Source organism: Siphateles boraxobius, unplaced genomic scaffold (genome assembly GCF_051911475.1).
Source record: "Siphateles boraxobius isolate OS27281-9 unplaced genomic scaffold, OSU_SipBor_1 26, whole genome shotgun sequence".
In the NCBI taxonomy this organism is placed as follows: Eukaryota; Metazoa; Chordata; class Actinopteri; order Cypriniformes; family Leuciscidae; genus Siphateles; species Siphateles boraxobius.
The window spans coordinates 26,458,709-26,477,018 of record NW_027508876.1 but is presented as its reverse complement, the minus strand read 5'-3'; the positions used below and the strand labels follow the sequence as shown (position 1 = coordinate 26,477,018).

At 37.4% G+C, this 18,310-nt stretch overlaps 1 protein-coding gene across 4 annotated transcripts in view; it reads left to right on the top strand.

Moving 5' to 3' along the window:
* The window catches only part of agap3 (ArfGAP with GTPase domain, ankyrin repeat and PH domain 3), a 174,477-nt gene that overhangs the window by 114,907 nt on the left and 41,260 nt on the right, over nt 1-18,310 (top strand). For all 4 annotated transcript variants that reach the window (XM_077245207.1, XM_077245208.1, XM_077245206.1 and 1 more), the window contains 2 exons: nt 3,222-3,326; nt 6,492-6,663. In XM_077245207.1, the coding sequence (XP_077101322.1) occupies nt 3,222-3,326; nt 6,492-6,663 (277 nt within the window). The remainder of the gene's footprint in view (nt 1-3,221; nt 3,327-6,491; nt 6,664-18,310) is intronic.

The window sequence follows — 18,310 nt, the reverse complement described above, 5'->3', positions numbered from 1 at the left end:
TTAGAGACGGTAAAAGTGAGTGGGTCCAATATCATTGGTCTTAAAAAGTGGGTGGGTCTTGTCCCACCCATATACAATGGTTCCGACACCAATGACATTTGCTAAATGAATGAAAGAAATGAAAGAAAAATTGCATTCATGATAGTCATACACACTGGTACCATAGTATACTGAGGGTGTCAGATGGTAATACCATGACACTATTATTTTATTTACCATATTTACGGTATTTAATTGCTACTTGAAGGAAAACTTCAAATACTACCATTATGATATTACCATCATTATCTTCAAAAACGTGGTATTACCTTAGTGCCATGTCCTGGCAAACATGTTAACCTGGTACATTTTATAACGGTACTTTTTAGTAAGGAATAGATTGAACACATCATTTAATGATTTCAGACTTTATATCTGAAAGTATCAAAGTACATAGAGGTCATTTTCCAAGATCCACAAATCCACCCTGAACATATTTCTTTATATTCTTTTTATTGATTGCTGGATGTTCGTATTTCTCTCCTTTAGCATTGATCTGTTTCAGCACTGTGGGGTGTGATTTCACCGATCATGTTTATGCATCCATGACTGTTGGAAACAAACGTGACTAGTGCGACGTCCATGTACGTGCACAGAAGCCGTTGCCAGAAGAGGTCACTCGGCTGTCCCTTTCATTTATTTGATTGGCAAACCGATAGGAATTGTGTAGGAACACATGCATTATTGAAGGAAAAATGAAAGGGCAGTTAACAGATGGTTGCTTCTTATGAAATGACAGTTCCAGCATAGTGATCATAATATATTGTGAACAGATTTAAAAAGCAAGAATTCAAGCTTGACTATAGCACTCAAGCATGCTTCCTTTACAGGGTTTATACAGGATTAGTCAATCAGTCAAATCTGGAGAAATTTATGAGTAAATAAGATGGCTATGTTTGCATACTTTTTTATATATATATTTCACTTTTATTTTATCTTTATTTTGTTTTTTATTTTATGCATTCACATTTTATTTACGAGCTACATTAATGTAATATAAAATTATATATAACAAGTTAATTTTTCTTTACATATTTTATTTCACATTTCTTTGCTATATTATTTTATGCATTTGACTGACAACTCTTTGAGATTTTTGTTTGCTTTTTCGCTATTAAATTTATTTTTATTATTTCACGTTTTATTTTATTTTATGCTTTTGTCAGATTATTGTTTGACACTACATGAATGTAATATAAAATGATATATAACAAGTCAACATTTTACATTTTATTTGATTTATTTTATTATTATGCATTTGGCAGAGAACTGTTTGAGCTATTTTTCACTGCTTTTTCTTTGCTATTTTAATTTGATTTACTATTTTAACTACATATATATTACTACAAATGTCCTGTAGAGCATTTAGATAAAACCGTCAGCCAGATGCTTAAAATAAAATCATGTGAAATACAATAAATAAAAAAATTAAATAAATAAAAAATATGGCCATATATATATATATATATATATATATATATATATATATATATATATATGTAAAAAGTTGACTTATGTATAATTTTATATTACATTCATGTAGTCAATGTAATATGTAGTAATGTCAACTGCTTATAAATACCACTTCTTGAGTGGTTGAGTTTATAGAGCTGTATTTAGGATGAGAATATCCGTGGAGGGATCAGATCAAGGCGAGGAGAGGATTAGGACTTGATTGTCGGGTAAACACCATGATACCCAGTTGACCCCGGGTCAGCAACTGATGTTAAGCAAGTAGTGTATTCTTCACGTGGATTAGTCCCCTTCAGTGTCAGGCTGGCCGGTTAACACATCAGAGCCCTCCTACTCTCTCACTCCCAACAGGAAGTGGTAAAGAGCACAGGAATCTTCCCTAATCCCCAAATTAAGCCAAAACAGGCCACCCATTCCCCCTGTGCTCCCTGCCGCCCACCCTAAACACCTCTGTGCACTTCCAGCCCTGGCCGGGGAGTGTTTGTTCTGGCTGGACTTTAGGGGATAAATGCTCAGTGAGTGTTTTTTTTAAAAGAACAGCGGGAGCTTGATGGTGAGGCCTTGAGCAGGGGACGGGACGGAGGCTGGAAGCTTTTGAAGAGCTCGGGATCACAGGCTCTAATCCTCGTGCTAGCAGAGGTCTGTGAGAGTTCGCTGGCGCAACAGGCAAAAGAATACACACTGAGTCTGTGCACAAATTGGATTTAGCCTCTGCTCTCCCCCCACAGCACTGATATATGCTCCTCAATAGTCTTTTGATGTGCACAGACACGGTGCCGATGCCCAAACGGCCGCCTCCTGTGGGTGTCCACCAAGGAAAAAGTGGTCATGGCCTGGAAAAACTAGTTCCTCTCTTAAACCTACTGGTTTGAAGCAGGAACCGCTAATGTCATATATATACACACGTACACAAACACACATATATATAAGATATTTTAGTTTTTGTTATTAAAGTGATATCTTGTTACACAAATAATAATATATAGCATATTTTATTTGTTTATTAACCTCATAGTTCTATCAAAGTCAGCTTTTAATGGCATACAGTTGCTGAATGAAGTTAATTAATTACAAAAGTGTTAAACATGACGTTTGTGGTTATAAGGAAACAGAGTAATTTTGTTTTTATGGCTGATATACAGTTATTCTTTTTGTTGTACTATTTCTCACTTGTAAGTCATTCTGGATAAAATCATTAAATAGAAAATAAATAGAAAGGTCTGTTCACACCAAGAACGATATGACAAACTGATGTAAATCACGGGAGAAGGTTAGTGGCAAAAATTTGCATTAAACAAATGTGGGCAACACAAAAAAATTGACCTGCTTAAAGTAAAACAAAACATTAACAGCAAATGTTTGGTGTGAAGAAGTGAAGTAGTGGTTTAAAATGTGAAAATTGACTGTGAAAATCTACACTATGAGTAAAAAGACCGTGTGTGTGTGTGTGTGTGTGTGTGTGTGTGTGTGTGTGTGTGTGTGTGTGTGTGTGTGTGTGTGTGTGTGTGTATGAGTACATGAATCTTCACAGTGCTGGGAAAACTTGGGGGATGTGTCTTGACATCTCAGAGGTTAACCAGCTGATCTTCTTCATCCTGAACCTGATGTTTCTGTGTTATTGAAATGGCCCTGTTGACTGTTATTCAGAGTATTGTGAATGTTTTCTGATCTGAAATCTTCTCATTACTGATTGTTTTTGTCTTGAACAGGGGATTTTGTTAAAAAGGAGTGGGAAATCACTTAATAAGGAGTGGAAGAAGAAATACGTAACTTTGTGTGACAACGGCCTGCTCACCTACCACCCTAGTTTACATGTAAGTATGCGTCTCCTCGGCTCTTAGAGTTCATTTAGCTGAATTGGTTCATTAAGATGATTCAATTCAGTAAACTGATTCAAACAAATGATTCACTGAGTGATATCTGGTGTAAATTCCTGCATTTGATGTTGCTTACCAAGCTATTACTTTTTGGATCCTAGGACATTCTATTTTTGTTCATAGACATTCTAGGGTTCTCTGTTGGTTAGCCAGGAAAGTTTTCTTAAAGGATAGTTCACCCAAAATTAAAATCTGTCATTAATTACTCAACCTCATGTCTTCCGAACCGTAAGACCTTCATTCATCTTCGGAACACAAATTAAGATATTTTTTGATGAAATCCAATGCTGTTGATGTAGTGTAAACAACGCAGCACTTCCAGGTTCTACGTCAGAACGCCGCCTCACTATTGGCCGTCGTTGATCACGTGATCACGTGATATTGGAGCTAGCCAATAGTGAACCGGCGTTCTGACATAGAACCAATTCTGGCATTAATTACTCACCCTCATGTCGTTCCAAACCCGTAAGACCTTCTCTCATCTTCGGAACACAAATGAAGATATTTTGAAGAATATGGGTAACAAAACAGTTTATGGGTCAATGGGGCCTATCAACTTTTGGGTAACTGACATTCTTCAAAATATCTCAAAATATGAAGAAATTCATACAGGTTAACTTGAGGGTGAGTAAATGATGACAGAATTTTCATTTTTGGGTGAACTATCCCTTTAAGTATGGAATGTTCATTTTAAGTTTGGAAGAATGTTCATTTAACCTCTGATATCCTTTAAAGTCAAGTGATCTACAAATGGTTTTCTTCGCTTGTAACCAATTTTACATAAAAAGAGAATTGTTCACGAATCAGACCTCTCGCTCCAGTTAAAAACACCATGAAATCGATTACAACATTGACGTAAAGGGACATATCGAAGGGATTTTTCACGATTACACTAGCATGATATCTATACATCTCTAAAACCTTATTTGAATGATGAACGTTTGAAAAATGATATTATAGTTTAGTTTCAGATTCAGTATGAGAGACTGTTTGGGTGTTTTGGAGGTATTTTCTAGGTCTCTACTAATACAGACGAGAGGCGGACAGGTCAGCTTCTCTTCCGTTGCTCTAGCTGCTCTTGTATCTTACGGCAGTCGCCGCGGGAAAAGCACAGGCCGTTTCGCGCGGAACATTTATCTCTGTCAGAACCCCCGCGCGGCCTTAATACCTCCTAAAATCCCCTCTCACTCATTCCCAGCTTTCTCACGCGTCCCTTTTCCTCCGTTCCCCTCATTTGCATACGTCACACTCACGCCTATCTTTGTTCTTGTGTTTCTACGACACTTGTAACATAGGTTAGTAATTAATAAGGGCTTCCTAATTAAGATCCACTGGAGAAGCGGCGTACCTTGACCGTCAAGACAAGTTACATGAGACACATTTAGCGGTCTCCACGGACTATGACCGAAATTAATATCTTGGCCAAACTCACGTCTCTCACATCAACTGCATGTTTATTATCGATATAATGCGCATCTCATGCCAGCGATGTGTGTAATAGGCACGCGATGCCATGGGCGTCATAATCGTTAGAGACGTTTGGGTTTGGACACCTGTGGACCACTCGTTTAGCTCAACGAGAAAAACGGGGAGAGAGAAAGATACACGGAAAGACGGTTTAATTTTGCGCCGCAGCCAGCCGAGCTATCCCACAATCCCCTTCTGTTAATTCTGTCTGCTACATCAATTAAATTGTTTGTAGAAACTAATTGAATATGGCTTAATCACACATCTTAATAGCTTTCTGCGCCTCAAACTGGCTGTTAATTCCAGCAATAAAATGGAATGAGAGCGCTCACTGGGTAATTAGTACTGAGGCTTTTGAAGAAATTAGTGCTTTATGGGGCGCAATAAAAGTGAAGAGGAGTTGGCGGGAGACTTTCGAGGCCAAAATCTCTGCTCGCCTCTTTTGTGCTGAGCAGGGTGATTTGCACCTTGGCTTAGCCCATTTGCGCTTTGCAAACTCCCATGAAAATGGAATAGAACGATTTAAATTGGAATCAGTCTGCTCGCAGTCATTAATGCTAATTTTGCTAATCTGCGGCAGCGTGGAAACAGGTGAAGTAGATTGCGTGGGTCTGGTGCTGCTTTGATTGTCCAAGGCTGCTTTTATTCATCGTTGTGTTTGTTTTTAAAGCTACAGGACCTCTAAAAAGTTTCTTACTTAGGTTATTTTTTTCTTACTTGGCTTTAGCGCTGCATCTGTTCATTGTTTGTTTGTGTGAACTTCAGGCATATTTCATTTCATGCAAATTAGGCAGTGGATAATAGAAGTAGAGACAGTTCAATGTGTCATGCTGTTGTTAGATGTCGATTTATTTAGAAAATATTGAAAATATGTCTTAAGTTCACAAAAAAATTAAATACTATAATATAAGAAATGCTAGAAAATATTAGAATATACTTCGTCACACTGAAATCAAAATGGGCAATTCTTGTTTTTTTATTGAATACTCCAGTATTTATTATAAATGTATCTGTGCACATACTTTTTTTAAAATTAATTTTAAATTCATCATCTTTAATCAAAACACCCTCTTGGAGCGACATCTCTTCTCTTCTCTCACTGACGTGAGGGCAGGGCAACCTGTCACCTGATTGACCAATAGCAAGCCACAACCATCCAATCAGTTCCCTATGGACAAAATCAAGCCCCGCCCTAAATTTTTTCTTGGTCCAAAAGCCGTTTCACTTGTATATACGTCACAATAGGGAAGAAAAGACTTCTGCAGCTACCTTATCATGCTGACTTTAAATGCTAGAAAATAATTAAATACCCCAAAACGTAATACTAGAGTTGGAAACTAAATAATACTACAACCAAATGATTTTTATGACATTTGTTTGACTCATTTAATTTGCATTTCAGCCTGAAATACTGTACTAAAATTGTCTTGGTCCTACTCATTAAGAAAACAATCGTTAAGCGGAATTTAATTGCAACTAGAAACGTTACATTTCAGGAGCATATTGGCTCCACGGACTGTGATTTTGCTTTTTAAAGCATCATTCTCATTTACGATGTGTCAGATGTGGGTTTACTTTTGACCAATTTCCCAGCCTAGATCTAGAATTACATAATGTCATCTTTTTATTTCTCAGGACTACATGCAGAACATCCACGGTAAAGAAATCGATTTGCTGCGGACTACGGTGAAGGTTCCTGGGAAGAGGCCGCCCAGAGCGGTGGCCACGGTCGCCCCTACAGCCAGCCCCAAAACCAATGGACTGACCAAAGACCGCAGCACTTTACAACTCGGTATCGGTGCCACAAGTAAGTGTGAACTGATTCAGTAGTGTTAGGCCACGTCCACACGAAGCCGGTGCGTTCCCTATCCGATCTTTTTTTTCCCTCGTTCTAAAAAAAAATTCCGTAAACACGGCGTCGTCTCAAGAAATATCTGCGTACACACGAAACACTGAAACCGACTGAAAATGGTGTAGTATACATGCCAGACCAGTACGAGACGATGTAATTCGACTTGCGCATAAACCTTGCGCGCTGTATACAATAATATACAGCAATATTAGGCACAGTAGCTTCTTTTCTTTTCTTTTCTTTTTTACCAAGAACTTTATTGAACAATATGAAAAACTATAAATGGTACAAAATAGGGATGAGTCACGATAGTCGATTAGTTAGCAGACGCATAAAGCTTGCCACAAAGAACCGGGAAATAGCCTAATCATTATGAATGTGTCAAATATAGCAAGGATAAATTTTAATTGTTTATTAATAAACTAGTGTATTGTGTGACGATGCTGACTCGCCACCTTTGCAGTAAGTGAAGGTGCCTATAGAGAGAAATGCACACTTCATATGGATTATTAGAGTTGTCTGTTTCTTTTCGTTTTGAATTGTTTTGTTTAAAAGTAGACATTTCAAGCTTAGATATATTTCTGAGTTTATGTTCATTTATGAGACAAGCTCCAGTTCTCGTGCGATGCAAGTTATATCGCGTCGGCGCCTCCATGTCCTGATTATAGGCTGATTACAGTACAGAGAAATTTAATGTCGGAGAGAACGCCGTGTCACTGGTGAGCATGAGGGGCAGAGGTGCGTTTTTTGAATAATAATCAAATAATTCGATCGTCGAATATTATGTTTGCTTGACATGCCCATCTCTACAAAATACGAAAAGTCTTAATCAGACAAAATAAAAGCATCATAGCATAAGAACGAAATATAAATAAATAAAATAAAAATACATTAAAGTAGGCCTAAATAATAAATAAATAAATAAATAAATAAAAGAGGCTCAGTAGCTTCTGAAGCATGAACTCAAGCAAGTAGTCGCAGTTGTTGCTGTTATGGCTACTGATTTAGCGTGTCTGACTAGTCGACACGTGGGGTGATGACATCATTGTTTCACAAAATATACGGATTGGCCGTACACACGAAATCGCAAGGGCGTCGTTTTCAGATTTATCCACTTTGGGACCCGGTTTCAAAAAATAGCGGTTTCACTCTCCCAAAACGCCGGATCCGTGTGGACGAAACGCCAATACGATAAAAAATGTATACGTATACAGCGAAACGCGTCTTCGTGTGGACGAGCCCTTATTCTTTATAATTAATGAATTTATTAATTGCAACAGCGTTAAATTGTTTATTCCTCATTAAAAACCTCTCGTAGCTTTACCTATTGTGTGTTAGAAGTCAGGAACTGACTAAAGTAGCATTGGTATCCATTCAGAAAACATATGTATACTGCTTGTTTTCGGATTTGGCTGCACATCGGTTTATTTGTGCCTTGTAAGAACCAGATTTACTCTGTTTTCACTTGAGAGAGAGAGAGAGCGAGAGTTTAGGATGTCTGTGAAGGTATAATTGAATTTCGGGATCGGAGATCAAGTGTAATTAATAAAAAAACAGGAGCAACTTTCTCCAGGGGCTCTGCAAGCTGGCATGACCGCTGTGGAAACATAACCGGCCAGGACCTCAGCATCACTTAGCCTAGGCTAATTGCTTTTGCACCATTGAAGACAGGTCAGCAAGGGCTTCTGGGAACTGCAGTTTTGTAGCTTGTGTCCAGTCTTGTGTTGGATAGGGAACCGGGTATATTGATCACAGAGACATAAGGAGCATTTGTCAGTGTTGCCGGGCCAGATGAATGGTGTTGCTCGGAAAACCACAAAAGTTGAGATTGCGTTCAGGTTGGCAACTAATTAACCTTCAGTCGACTGCAGAGGTTGGAAAGGGGAGAATTTTGGGGCTTTTGGACCTGTTTTATTCAAGCTACAGGAATAGAGATGTCTGGGTAAAGAGCTCAAACATGGCCTCAGGCAGCTAATACACACAGATTGTATTTAGGCTATAGGAATAGTTGCTCAAATAAGCAAATATTTATTTATTAAAGAAATAGTTTTATATATCACTGTAGTATTATGTATCACTGAAAATTAACATAGAAATAATTTTATATTTTTATATTAAAATATATACCTATTTGTGGTTTAATCTAATTACTTAGCCTCAAAAGTGACTACTTTCCTGCTGTCATCAATCAAACTGTTATTTTTTACAACGTTTTTTTTTATGAAAATTTAGATAATATTTCTCTTAATAATGTCTTATTAATTTCTGTCCATTTTACTTTAAAATTATTTTTTAAATTTGTTGATGAAAATAGTCTAGTTTATAATGAAAATGTGAAAAATTATGAAATTATCTGTCAAACTAATAAAAAATCAAACATCTTGATAAATCAAACATGATTTATCAGCTTAAAATATGTTATTGTGTTATGAATTCTTCACGATTTAGAGACTTATTTTGCATATTTTAGAGTGTTTTGGATATTGAATTAAAGGTAGTATATTGTTACGTATTTACAACAAAACTTAGTTCAGATTCAGCAGTGCGTTCGATTCACTCTTTCCAAATGTAAGTTTAATGTTACATTTATTGTGTGGATGTAATATTAAATTTATGTTGCAGATATCGACTAATCCAATAATTTAATATTCAAAGGTCATGAGCTGCATTTATGTTTCCTGAGGTGCACTTATGTTATTATGATTTTTACAGCAAAATTTTCATAATTTAGAAATAAAAGGCCATTTTCTATCCTTATTTTTTTGGTTTTTTGGTTTATTTAGATAGAAACAGATACAAAAAACAAAGATAAACTTAAACAGTCATCTGATGTATGTATCAATGTTTTTAGCTAAAGCTAATTCACAACTAAATATTTTAGCCCTCTGATTTGAATGCTCTGTTTGAAGGGGCGTGTCTGCTGTGAGACTTCAATGTAAATGCCCCCTGCTATGATTGGCTAACATCTTTGCATATAAAATGGGTATTACATGTTGAACTTTCGAAAACATTTACTACGTTTTTACTATTACAGCTGTCGAGATTAACTAATTGTGAAAAGTGTTGATTATAGCAATATATTTAGATCTACTCCCGTCGCACGAAAGGCTATTAAGAAAAACTGTGAAGTTGACTATTTTGTCAATTGCTTGATTTACTGACACATTGATTTAAACGATTTTGAGGCATTTTAAGCGATTGATTTAAACGATTTTAAGAACGTCTAACTGTACATGAATCAATCACTGATCACAGATTAGGCATTAGAATTAACATGGTTACTTACATGTTGTGGCATTACTGTCGGGTCCATATCTTGCAGTAAAAGTCTTTTTTTCAAAGCCTGCGCTGAAATGTCGACTGATTTACCAAAGAATCCACAGTGAAATGTACCTAACTAACAAATAATGCTCTAGTCTACAGAGATTATCACATAGTTGAAAATAAAAAGCCACTTTCCTAGCATTAGGATCCTTTGGAAGGTGTCACAGAGCTACCCTCTGTTCCCTGTGTTCCCCTTGTTAGCCCTTCTTGAAACACATGACCACATACTTGGGTTTGTAAAAGACGCTTTATTTACCCTGATGTACCAGGGAAGGAAGAGATGGCTTACACACATCCTCACATAAACCTACTTCTACCACTAGACTGTTGTGTCTCAGGCTGGCCACCTGAGCACTAACCCAGTGGACATTTAAGCTTTTCACAAACTGTTGACTATCACCTGGATCAGCATACATGGTGGTGGCCATCTTGATTTGAGTAAAAGACCAGAATGGACTTTTGTCATGCTTTTTGTACCTGTGCTGTGTTGCATCATAGGAGTGGGAGATACCAAGTATGGTGGGTAGGGGGTGGAATTGGTTTGACGAAGGTATTAATGTCTAATTGTAATTATACTTTCTATAATTAGTGTTGAACTGAAGTTGATGTTGAGTATTTAAATGTGTGTGTTGAAGGAAATGGGGTTACTTGATCTTTAACACATGTTTATGGTTTTTAATATTTTCCCATGTTATAATTGCTGAGAAATGGTTGTACCCATGTGTATAAATTCTCACACCAGGAAGTGGTCAAAAAGTCTATGACTGGTGGTATGTGTGCAGTATCTGCTGAGTGCTCTGATTGAATTGTGATACCTGCTCCAAGGTTTTTGTTTTTGTATATTGAAGTTTTTCTTAAGTGTTTTCTTTTTGAATTTTTATATGTTTGGCACCTGTGAGCACCTTGCACTTGTCTGGCTTGGGAGAAATGAAAATAAAGTTAAAACTGGCATTTAACGTCCTCCGTGGTTGATTTAAAGAACTCTAGGCGGTATCCCTAGACGCATCCTTTGACAGAAGGTAATGTTGTTTTTAGTCCAGGGATCCTGTATCTTTCTTCTCTCCTTAATAAAACAATTAATTCTCCTTAATTCTCTCATCTCAATAACGCGCCTGTGGGCGGGGCCAAAGGCGCAATGATATAGAAGTAGACCTCTTACATGTCAAAAAATAAAGGAAAATTTTATTTCTCAATTTATGACCCCTTACAAACTTACATTTCAAAGACAGTGAATCGAATGCACAAAAGAATTTGAACTAAGTTACATACATAGGTTCCTCCCAAAAAGACCTTCAAGTAAAATTTTTGTCAGTAAAATATGAGATTAAGGGCTGTCCACTTCATGATTCAGTCTATTCCTGACGTTTAAAATCCAAATACAATCTTCATTTTTATTTATACTGTTAAATGTGTTGTAAATGAAAATTCATGTTGATTTCAATCATTTCAATCAAGATCTGTCTATAAAGATCAAAACTGGTTATTAAAATGTCTTGAATGATTGAAATCAACATGTATTTTCATTTACAACACATTCAACAGTATAAATAAAAATGAAGATTGTATTTGGATTTTAAACTAATAGGAATAGGAATAGACTGAATCATAATGCATGTAAAAACTATAATATATATATACATACATATATATATATAGTTTTTACATGTATTATACAACATTTGCAGGTCTGGGCTGGCTTTTTATCTATGTTATTTTGTAGATACGCCAGTTGACCTTCGGTTTAACAAAAATTTGTGCCGAAACGCTCTGGTCCCAATTTGACACGGGCCGCTTTTCCAGTTTCCTCTTTTCACTCTGCTTCGTATTAGAGGAAAATTGTGTTAATTTCCACTCGAGAGGGAAAAGGTTACGATTCGCAGTGGGCCTCCGCCGAGTGGAGGACGAACACTTGATTATGCAATCTGATTTTGATTTCATTAGGCATGCAATTGATGCGAAGGAACAAAGGGGTAATTTTTCATTCATGGCGGTCTAGCTGATCCCTGTCTTTTTCTGTAGTCTGTAATTCATACACTTCCTCCTGATCTAAAGACCATTAGGAACTCTGGGGGGTGTGTAAGATTGGGGAGATGAGGGGGGTGAGGATGAGAAAAAGAAAGAGTGAGTGAGGGAGTGAAGGAGCGCAAATGAATGAACGCATGTGTCCGCAAGTAAAAGAGTCTGTCTCGACGAGGCCCAGTCTAATCTTTCTGCTAAGTATTCACCGGAACCGTTTTAAATATGATCATTCTGCAAGCGTGCGTTCAGTTGTGTCACCGCTGACAGATATATAATATCAAAGCGCTAATGGCCTGCCCATCAGCTTTAATCAATGACATCTGCTCTAGAGGTGTGTTTATACGAGTGTGAGACAGAGAGATTCACACCGTGGTACTTGTGTTCATTTACATGTGGTACACAGGATGCAGATGTATTTTCTTTTATGAATAAGAGTTGTGCAACCTGTCCTTGTGAACTAAGACGTAACTTGTGCAGTGATAGACAATATATATCGAAATTTTTTGTGATAAACCAATAAATCAATTGGTTATCGTGATGATCGCATTAGTGTGTTTTTTTCACGCAATATATCAGTTTGTAAATCCACTAGCAGCTTTGTCAATATATAATGTATACATTCTGTTTTCAAATAAAAAAGTTTTTTTAGTTTAAATAAACCAATTTAATCAGCTGATGATTGGTTATTTTAGAGATGAGCTGTTTTTCCCCGCCATATGTTGATTTTAAATATACCGGCAGTTTTGCCAATGGATAGTTTTTGGTTTTGAAAATATTATTTAGAATTTTTATTATTTAGAGTTGGGGTTTTTTCTGTGTCCAATTGACCCTCCGCAGGGAGCTTGATTGACAGGTGATCTGACCAATCATACTCCGCCATCCGCCATTTTGTCCGACAAAGCAGTCAGGAGAGTTAGTAGATTAACATGGGAGGATTTGAACTTGAAAAACTGAATATACTGACGCCTTTCTGCGGTTAAAACAACATTCCTTCTTATGTTCATTCATGTTTATTTGATGCTATAAATGAACTAGAAGGAAAAGATGATCGGTTCACGAGCAGCTTTAACTGAGGTTCTACAGCGATCTGTCACGGCACATTAAAGAGCCACAAAACGGTATTTATTGTTTAAATTTCTTTTTAAAAATGACCAAATTTGAAAGGTGAGACTTTGTTTAATGTGTTTAATATCAAAAGTAACCGAAAAGTAACCTGGTCTGTCCTGTCTGTCAGCGTATTGTCAGTCTCCTCTCTGATCCGCGATGTATTTTTCGCTGCGTGAGAACATTGTGTGTGCGTGAGAGCGGCGTAGCTTGTCAGACATAGCGACAGTAACTAAGGGGGGCGGGTCTTTGCGAAAGGTCAATTGCCAACTTAAAGAGAAGTGTTCATTCTACCATGCTTAATTTCTACCAAACTTTTTAATGTTAAAAATATTTTTTAGCAATGGATTAAAAAAAATACATTTCAGAATTTCAGAAATGACAAATTTTACTGTCATTTTTGTTTTGCAATTGGTTGAGGTAAACAAGAAGAATTGAAATGGTACTCTTATCTAACAGATCACTAACTATTTAATTGACATTTTTGTTGTCAACATACAACATACTATTATAGTAAACCTCCTTAACTAATCTAGTGTGCACTGAATAACTTATCTTACTTTTGTAGTTACTAAAACACTGTTAAGATTTACTTATATGCAAAAAAATAAGTAGATTTTAATTGCTTTCGCCACTGAAAAACTCCTGACCACTACAGCTTAGTATGTACTGTGAGAATCCATCTTATTTATTATTTAGTTGTATTATGTATTTTGTGTGTGTGTGTGTGTGTGTGTGTGTGTGTGTGTGTGTGTGTGTGTGTGTGTGTGTGTGTGTGTGTGTGTGTGGGCCACCCTCCTAACTAGCTATCCATAGTCGACCACTAACCTTAAGTAAATCCTTAATGAGCAATGTTGATGTGTTGGTGTATAAATGTCCTCATCCAGCACTTTTATGACTGAGTCTCCTTTAATGACACTTCACCACATACGTTAGTCTCATGACAGCCTCTTTCAATAATGGCACAATCATTTCGGATGCTCTTTTATATGCGAGAAGGAAATAAGATGTTTTGTATCAAGTCGCAAGTCTTTCTAAAACAGTTTCAGATGCTTATTATCCAATACACCGCTTGAAATCGAATGGACGCCGCTTCTGCTTACGATGAGCTTGAGTCATACGCTCTAAAAGCGAGAAGTCGTGGCTAAAATATCGGTTTTATTGGTTGTCACAGCATTTCCGTCGGACCTGCCACATTTCAAATGTCGGCACCGACATCATTGCAGTTCACACAAACGAACACAATGTAATCTGTTTGTCTTTCCAAGTCCCAGAAATCCACTCTCAGTTTGTAAGGGCGTCGCGGTGCCGTTTCACTTTGACCTGAACAGCCGATGATCTAACAGAACCCCCCTCCACCCTGACCCCTCCCCCGCCCTCCCTTCGACATTAGCATGGATGCTTCATTATCTCCGCACTTGTATATAATGGCAGCGGCGGCTCAGAGGGTCAGGGCTCACTCCACGGCTCATCAGCCATCTGACAGTGCTCGGCGAGAGAAACGAGGAGAGATGAGGAGAAATCATCACCACCCCCTGCTAATCCATCGCCTCTACTTAACACCACAACCTCAGGCCTCCCTTCACTAGGACCCTAATACTTAGCCTAATGGCGTGTACGGGTGGCAAGAAAAGTGCAAAGGACATTTAGATGTTTTTTTCTAGACGTGATCCGATAATGATTTGACCATTTGTGCACACTTGCTCAAAAGAACAATCAAAGCACATAATCATCAAGATTCTTGACTGTGAAACGTTTGTTTTTAAAAGTGTAGAGTGCCGTTTTTGTGACACTAGTGGCACTAAACAGAACTGCAAAAATAACTTGATAGATAAATGGATAGATAGACCGATGGATGGATGGATGGATGGATGGATGGATGGATAGATGGATGGATGCCCCTTCCATCTTGCTGCCCATCTGCCCCAAACCCACACCATTGATTAAGCCACAATCGCACAAACAAACAGAATTTTGAAAATGTCCCAGAGACTTTTGCCTCGATTGTGTGTTTTTGAGATTATGCCCCCTCCCCCAGACGTGCCCATGGTCCCCTCTAACTCCACATCCGCTCATCGTGTCACTCTCGGCTCGTGTGTGAAGTGGCAGGAGATCTTGTGTACAGTCTCTGCCCTGCACTCTCCTCTGATTTTCTCCACATTGTAATTGCATTATCCCCTTTTTATGCAGAATTGTTCTCTGGGGACTAATTGATGGAGACATGTTTAATTCATCAATCATTAGCATCAAATTTGACAATTAGTGATGATTGTTGAATTCTTGATGGAGATGAGGCATGGTTAGGGGCTCATTTTGTCTTTTTTTTCTGCACCAGCCAAGACAGAGAGAGCAAAATAAAATCATAAATAACAGTGTGGCATTATGTCTTTGAAGAGTTGTTTTGGAGCGAGAGAATATTGGACTGTTGTTTTATTTAGTCGATTTCGAGACATATCCGCCTTCAATCGGAACCGAATTGCTTTTCAGCAATTCTGACTAAATGGCTAATAGACTTCAGATTACTTTTTCTTGTGCAATGATGCTAACTTTTATTCATTTAATTGTTGTCCAGTTTATGTTTGAAGTAACATTGGCATGTAGCCATCTATTTGTTTGGGGGTACTACAGTTTAATCTAAAAAATTTTAATGTTTATTTTATTTTTTAATATATAATGTTATATTATTATAGTCTACAGTGTTGTTGAATAATCAGTTAGAGGCTTATATCATGTTTAAGTACATTGCCGCAGGTTTTCATGAGCATTAAAGGAACCTAACTGATACTCCAATAGGTTTATGAAGACATAGTTCATAAGCAATTTGCTTTAAAACAATAATTACCACTTCTGCAGGATGCCAATATCATACAGCATTGATCCAAGTAATAGCCTCATCTTAATGCATTGGTGAGGGATTTAGTCAGGGGAAATATTATGACAGATTTAATAAAATCTTCTCTTCAACAATACTGTGGTGATTAAATGTCTCCGAACAGACAAATATAAGAATAACCCTCTATTCTTTCAATTACTCACGAATTACTACTGATTGTGTCAAGGCATTTTTTTTTACCAGGCGCTAAAGTAAACTGCGAAGAACAGACTCTTGTTAGCCTAATGCGTCCTAACCATTAGCGAGAGTAATAAGTGTATCAAATTCACATAATCATGTCTAATTAGTATCAGTAATTATCTTGTTGGGTGCGAGAATATTAATCTTGCGGTCCCCATAGGGGAAGGGCGTCTCTTGCAGGGAGAGAGCGATAGAGCTTCAACCTCACGCTGTGGAGTACTTGCTAAATTAGCATGCTCCAAATCAGTGCTGAGGAGGGAGGGGAGCGAAGGAAACGTGTTGAAGAAAAAGGCAAAATTGCATAAAGCAAAAAACAACAGAGAAAAGTTTAGTCCCACTGTGAAATGCATTAGAGCCTAGTAAATAAAATTTCAATGTTTTCTGTGTGCTTTTTAAGTTTTTGCGAGAGTTAATAGTGCGCAGGGTTTGTGCTAAACAGTTAACGGGTGTTTTGTTGACATGCAAGTGGGTAAAACTTTTAAATTCATTTCTATTTTTGTGATTCAGTTTTCGTTAACACTTAAGAAATCATTCCTGGGTTCTGATGCAGCATTTAATTTAGCAGATTTTTTTTTTCATAGGTTCTGCATAGCATAGATTATATCTACAGATTGATGTTTTTTTAAAGCCTCTGCAACAACTGAAGCGGGGGTAAAAAATCTAAAAACTGCACATTACAAAATGTAATTTTAGTAATGTGCTGTTTTTTAAACAATGTTGGATCTTAAAGAAGAAACAGGCTACATGGGTATTCATCGTAACCTGACCTTGAGCCTTGAATGCAGAGAATTAAATATTAGCCCTCATCTCTATCAAGCAGGGAGCCTGTTTTTCAAGAACAGGAGGAGAGGACCCCATGCGACCCGGCCAGGCCGGTGAATTGGCGCCCAACGCGGGGCATCCGCTGATTGAAGCCAGGGAGAGCCGTCAGCACCGCCGGGAGAGATGGATGTGTCAGGCGGAGAGTGGGGGAGAGCTAATTACCGTTCCGAGTGTATCTTGTTAATTAAGGGCTAATTAGTGGCAGAAACGCAGAGGGAGCAGGGTAGGGAGATGGGGTGAGGCGTCGACTGCTCATGTATTACGAAGAGACGAATGCGGTGACGATATTGGAAATGCGTACACAAAAACTTCTTTAGCCCCGCCTACAGGTTGATACTGTATGGTTCTCATCTAAAGCAAAATAGCTGTTTTGGATTTGTTCTCTGATTGACTTCAGGTTTTAGAGGTTTTATTGAGTAAAAAGTACTATGGTTTTACTATAGTAATTTTTGCTCACTTTTTATGTGTACTATTTATATGTAATATTGATTTATGATTTAAAATCATATTTACATTAGAGGTAACTCGTGTTTTTGGCAGAAACTGTGTTTGCCTGGATGAATTTTTGTTGTGTACATGAGCTAATTATGAGCTAAAATAATCCCTTGGCAAATACCATAGTAATTGAAAAACGTCATTTAGTACTACAGTATACAGTTACATTTACACATTTCTCTTAAAGGGATAGTTCACCCAAAAATGAACATTTTGTCATTAATTACCACCCTCATGTTGTTCCATAACTGTATGACTTTCTTCTGTTGAACACAAAAGATATTTTAAAGAATGTTGGTCATTGATTTCCATTGGCTACCATCAACTTACTGGTTGCCAACATTCCTTTAAAATATTGTGGTCACTGTTCAACAGAAGAAAGAAACTCATAAAGGACTGGAACTACATGAGGGTGAGTAAATGATGATAATATTTTCATTTTTGGGTGAACTATCCCTTTAAAGCGACTTACATTGCATTCAAGGTACACATTTTATCAGTTATCATGCATTCTCTGGGAATCAAACCAATGAGCTTGATGTTGCTAGAGCCATTATCTTTTTGAGCTACTACAGGAATACCTTTATACATTGAAATACCATGGTACATGATTGTTTTTGGGCTTAATTGATAGGGATATTAGCGAGAAAACCAAAAATGATACCGAGAAGAGGTGGGATGTATCTTGCATCGCCCGCATGAGCACACGTACAGTAGTAATCACTAGGCCACAGCTCCATCATGCCGTAGTATTTCACCTGCATC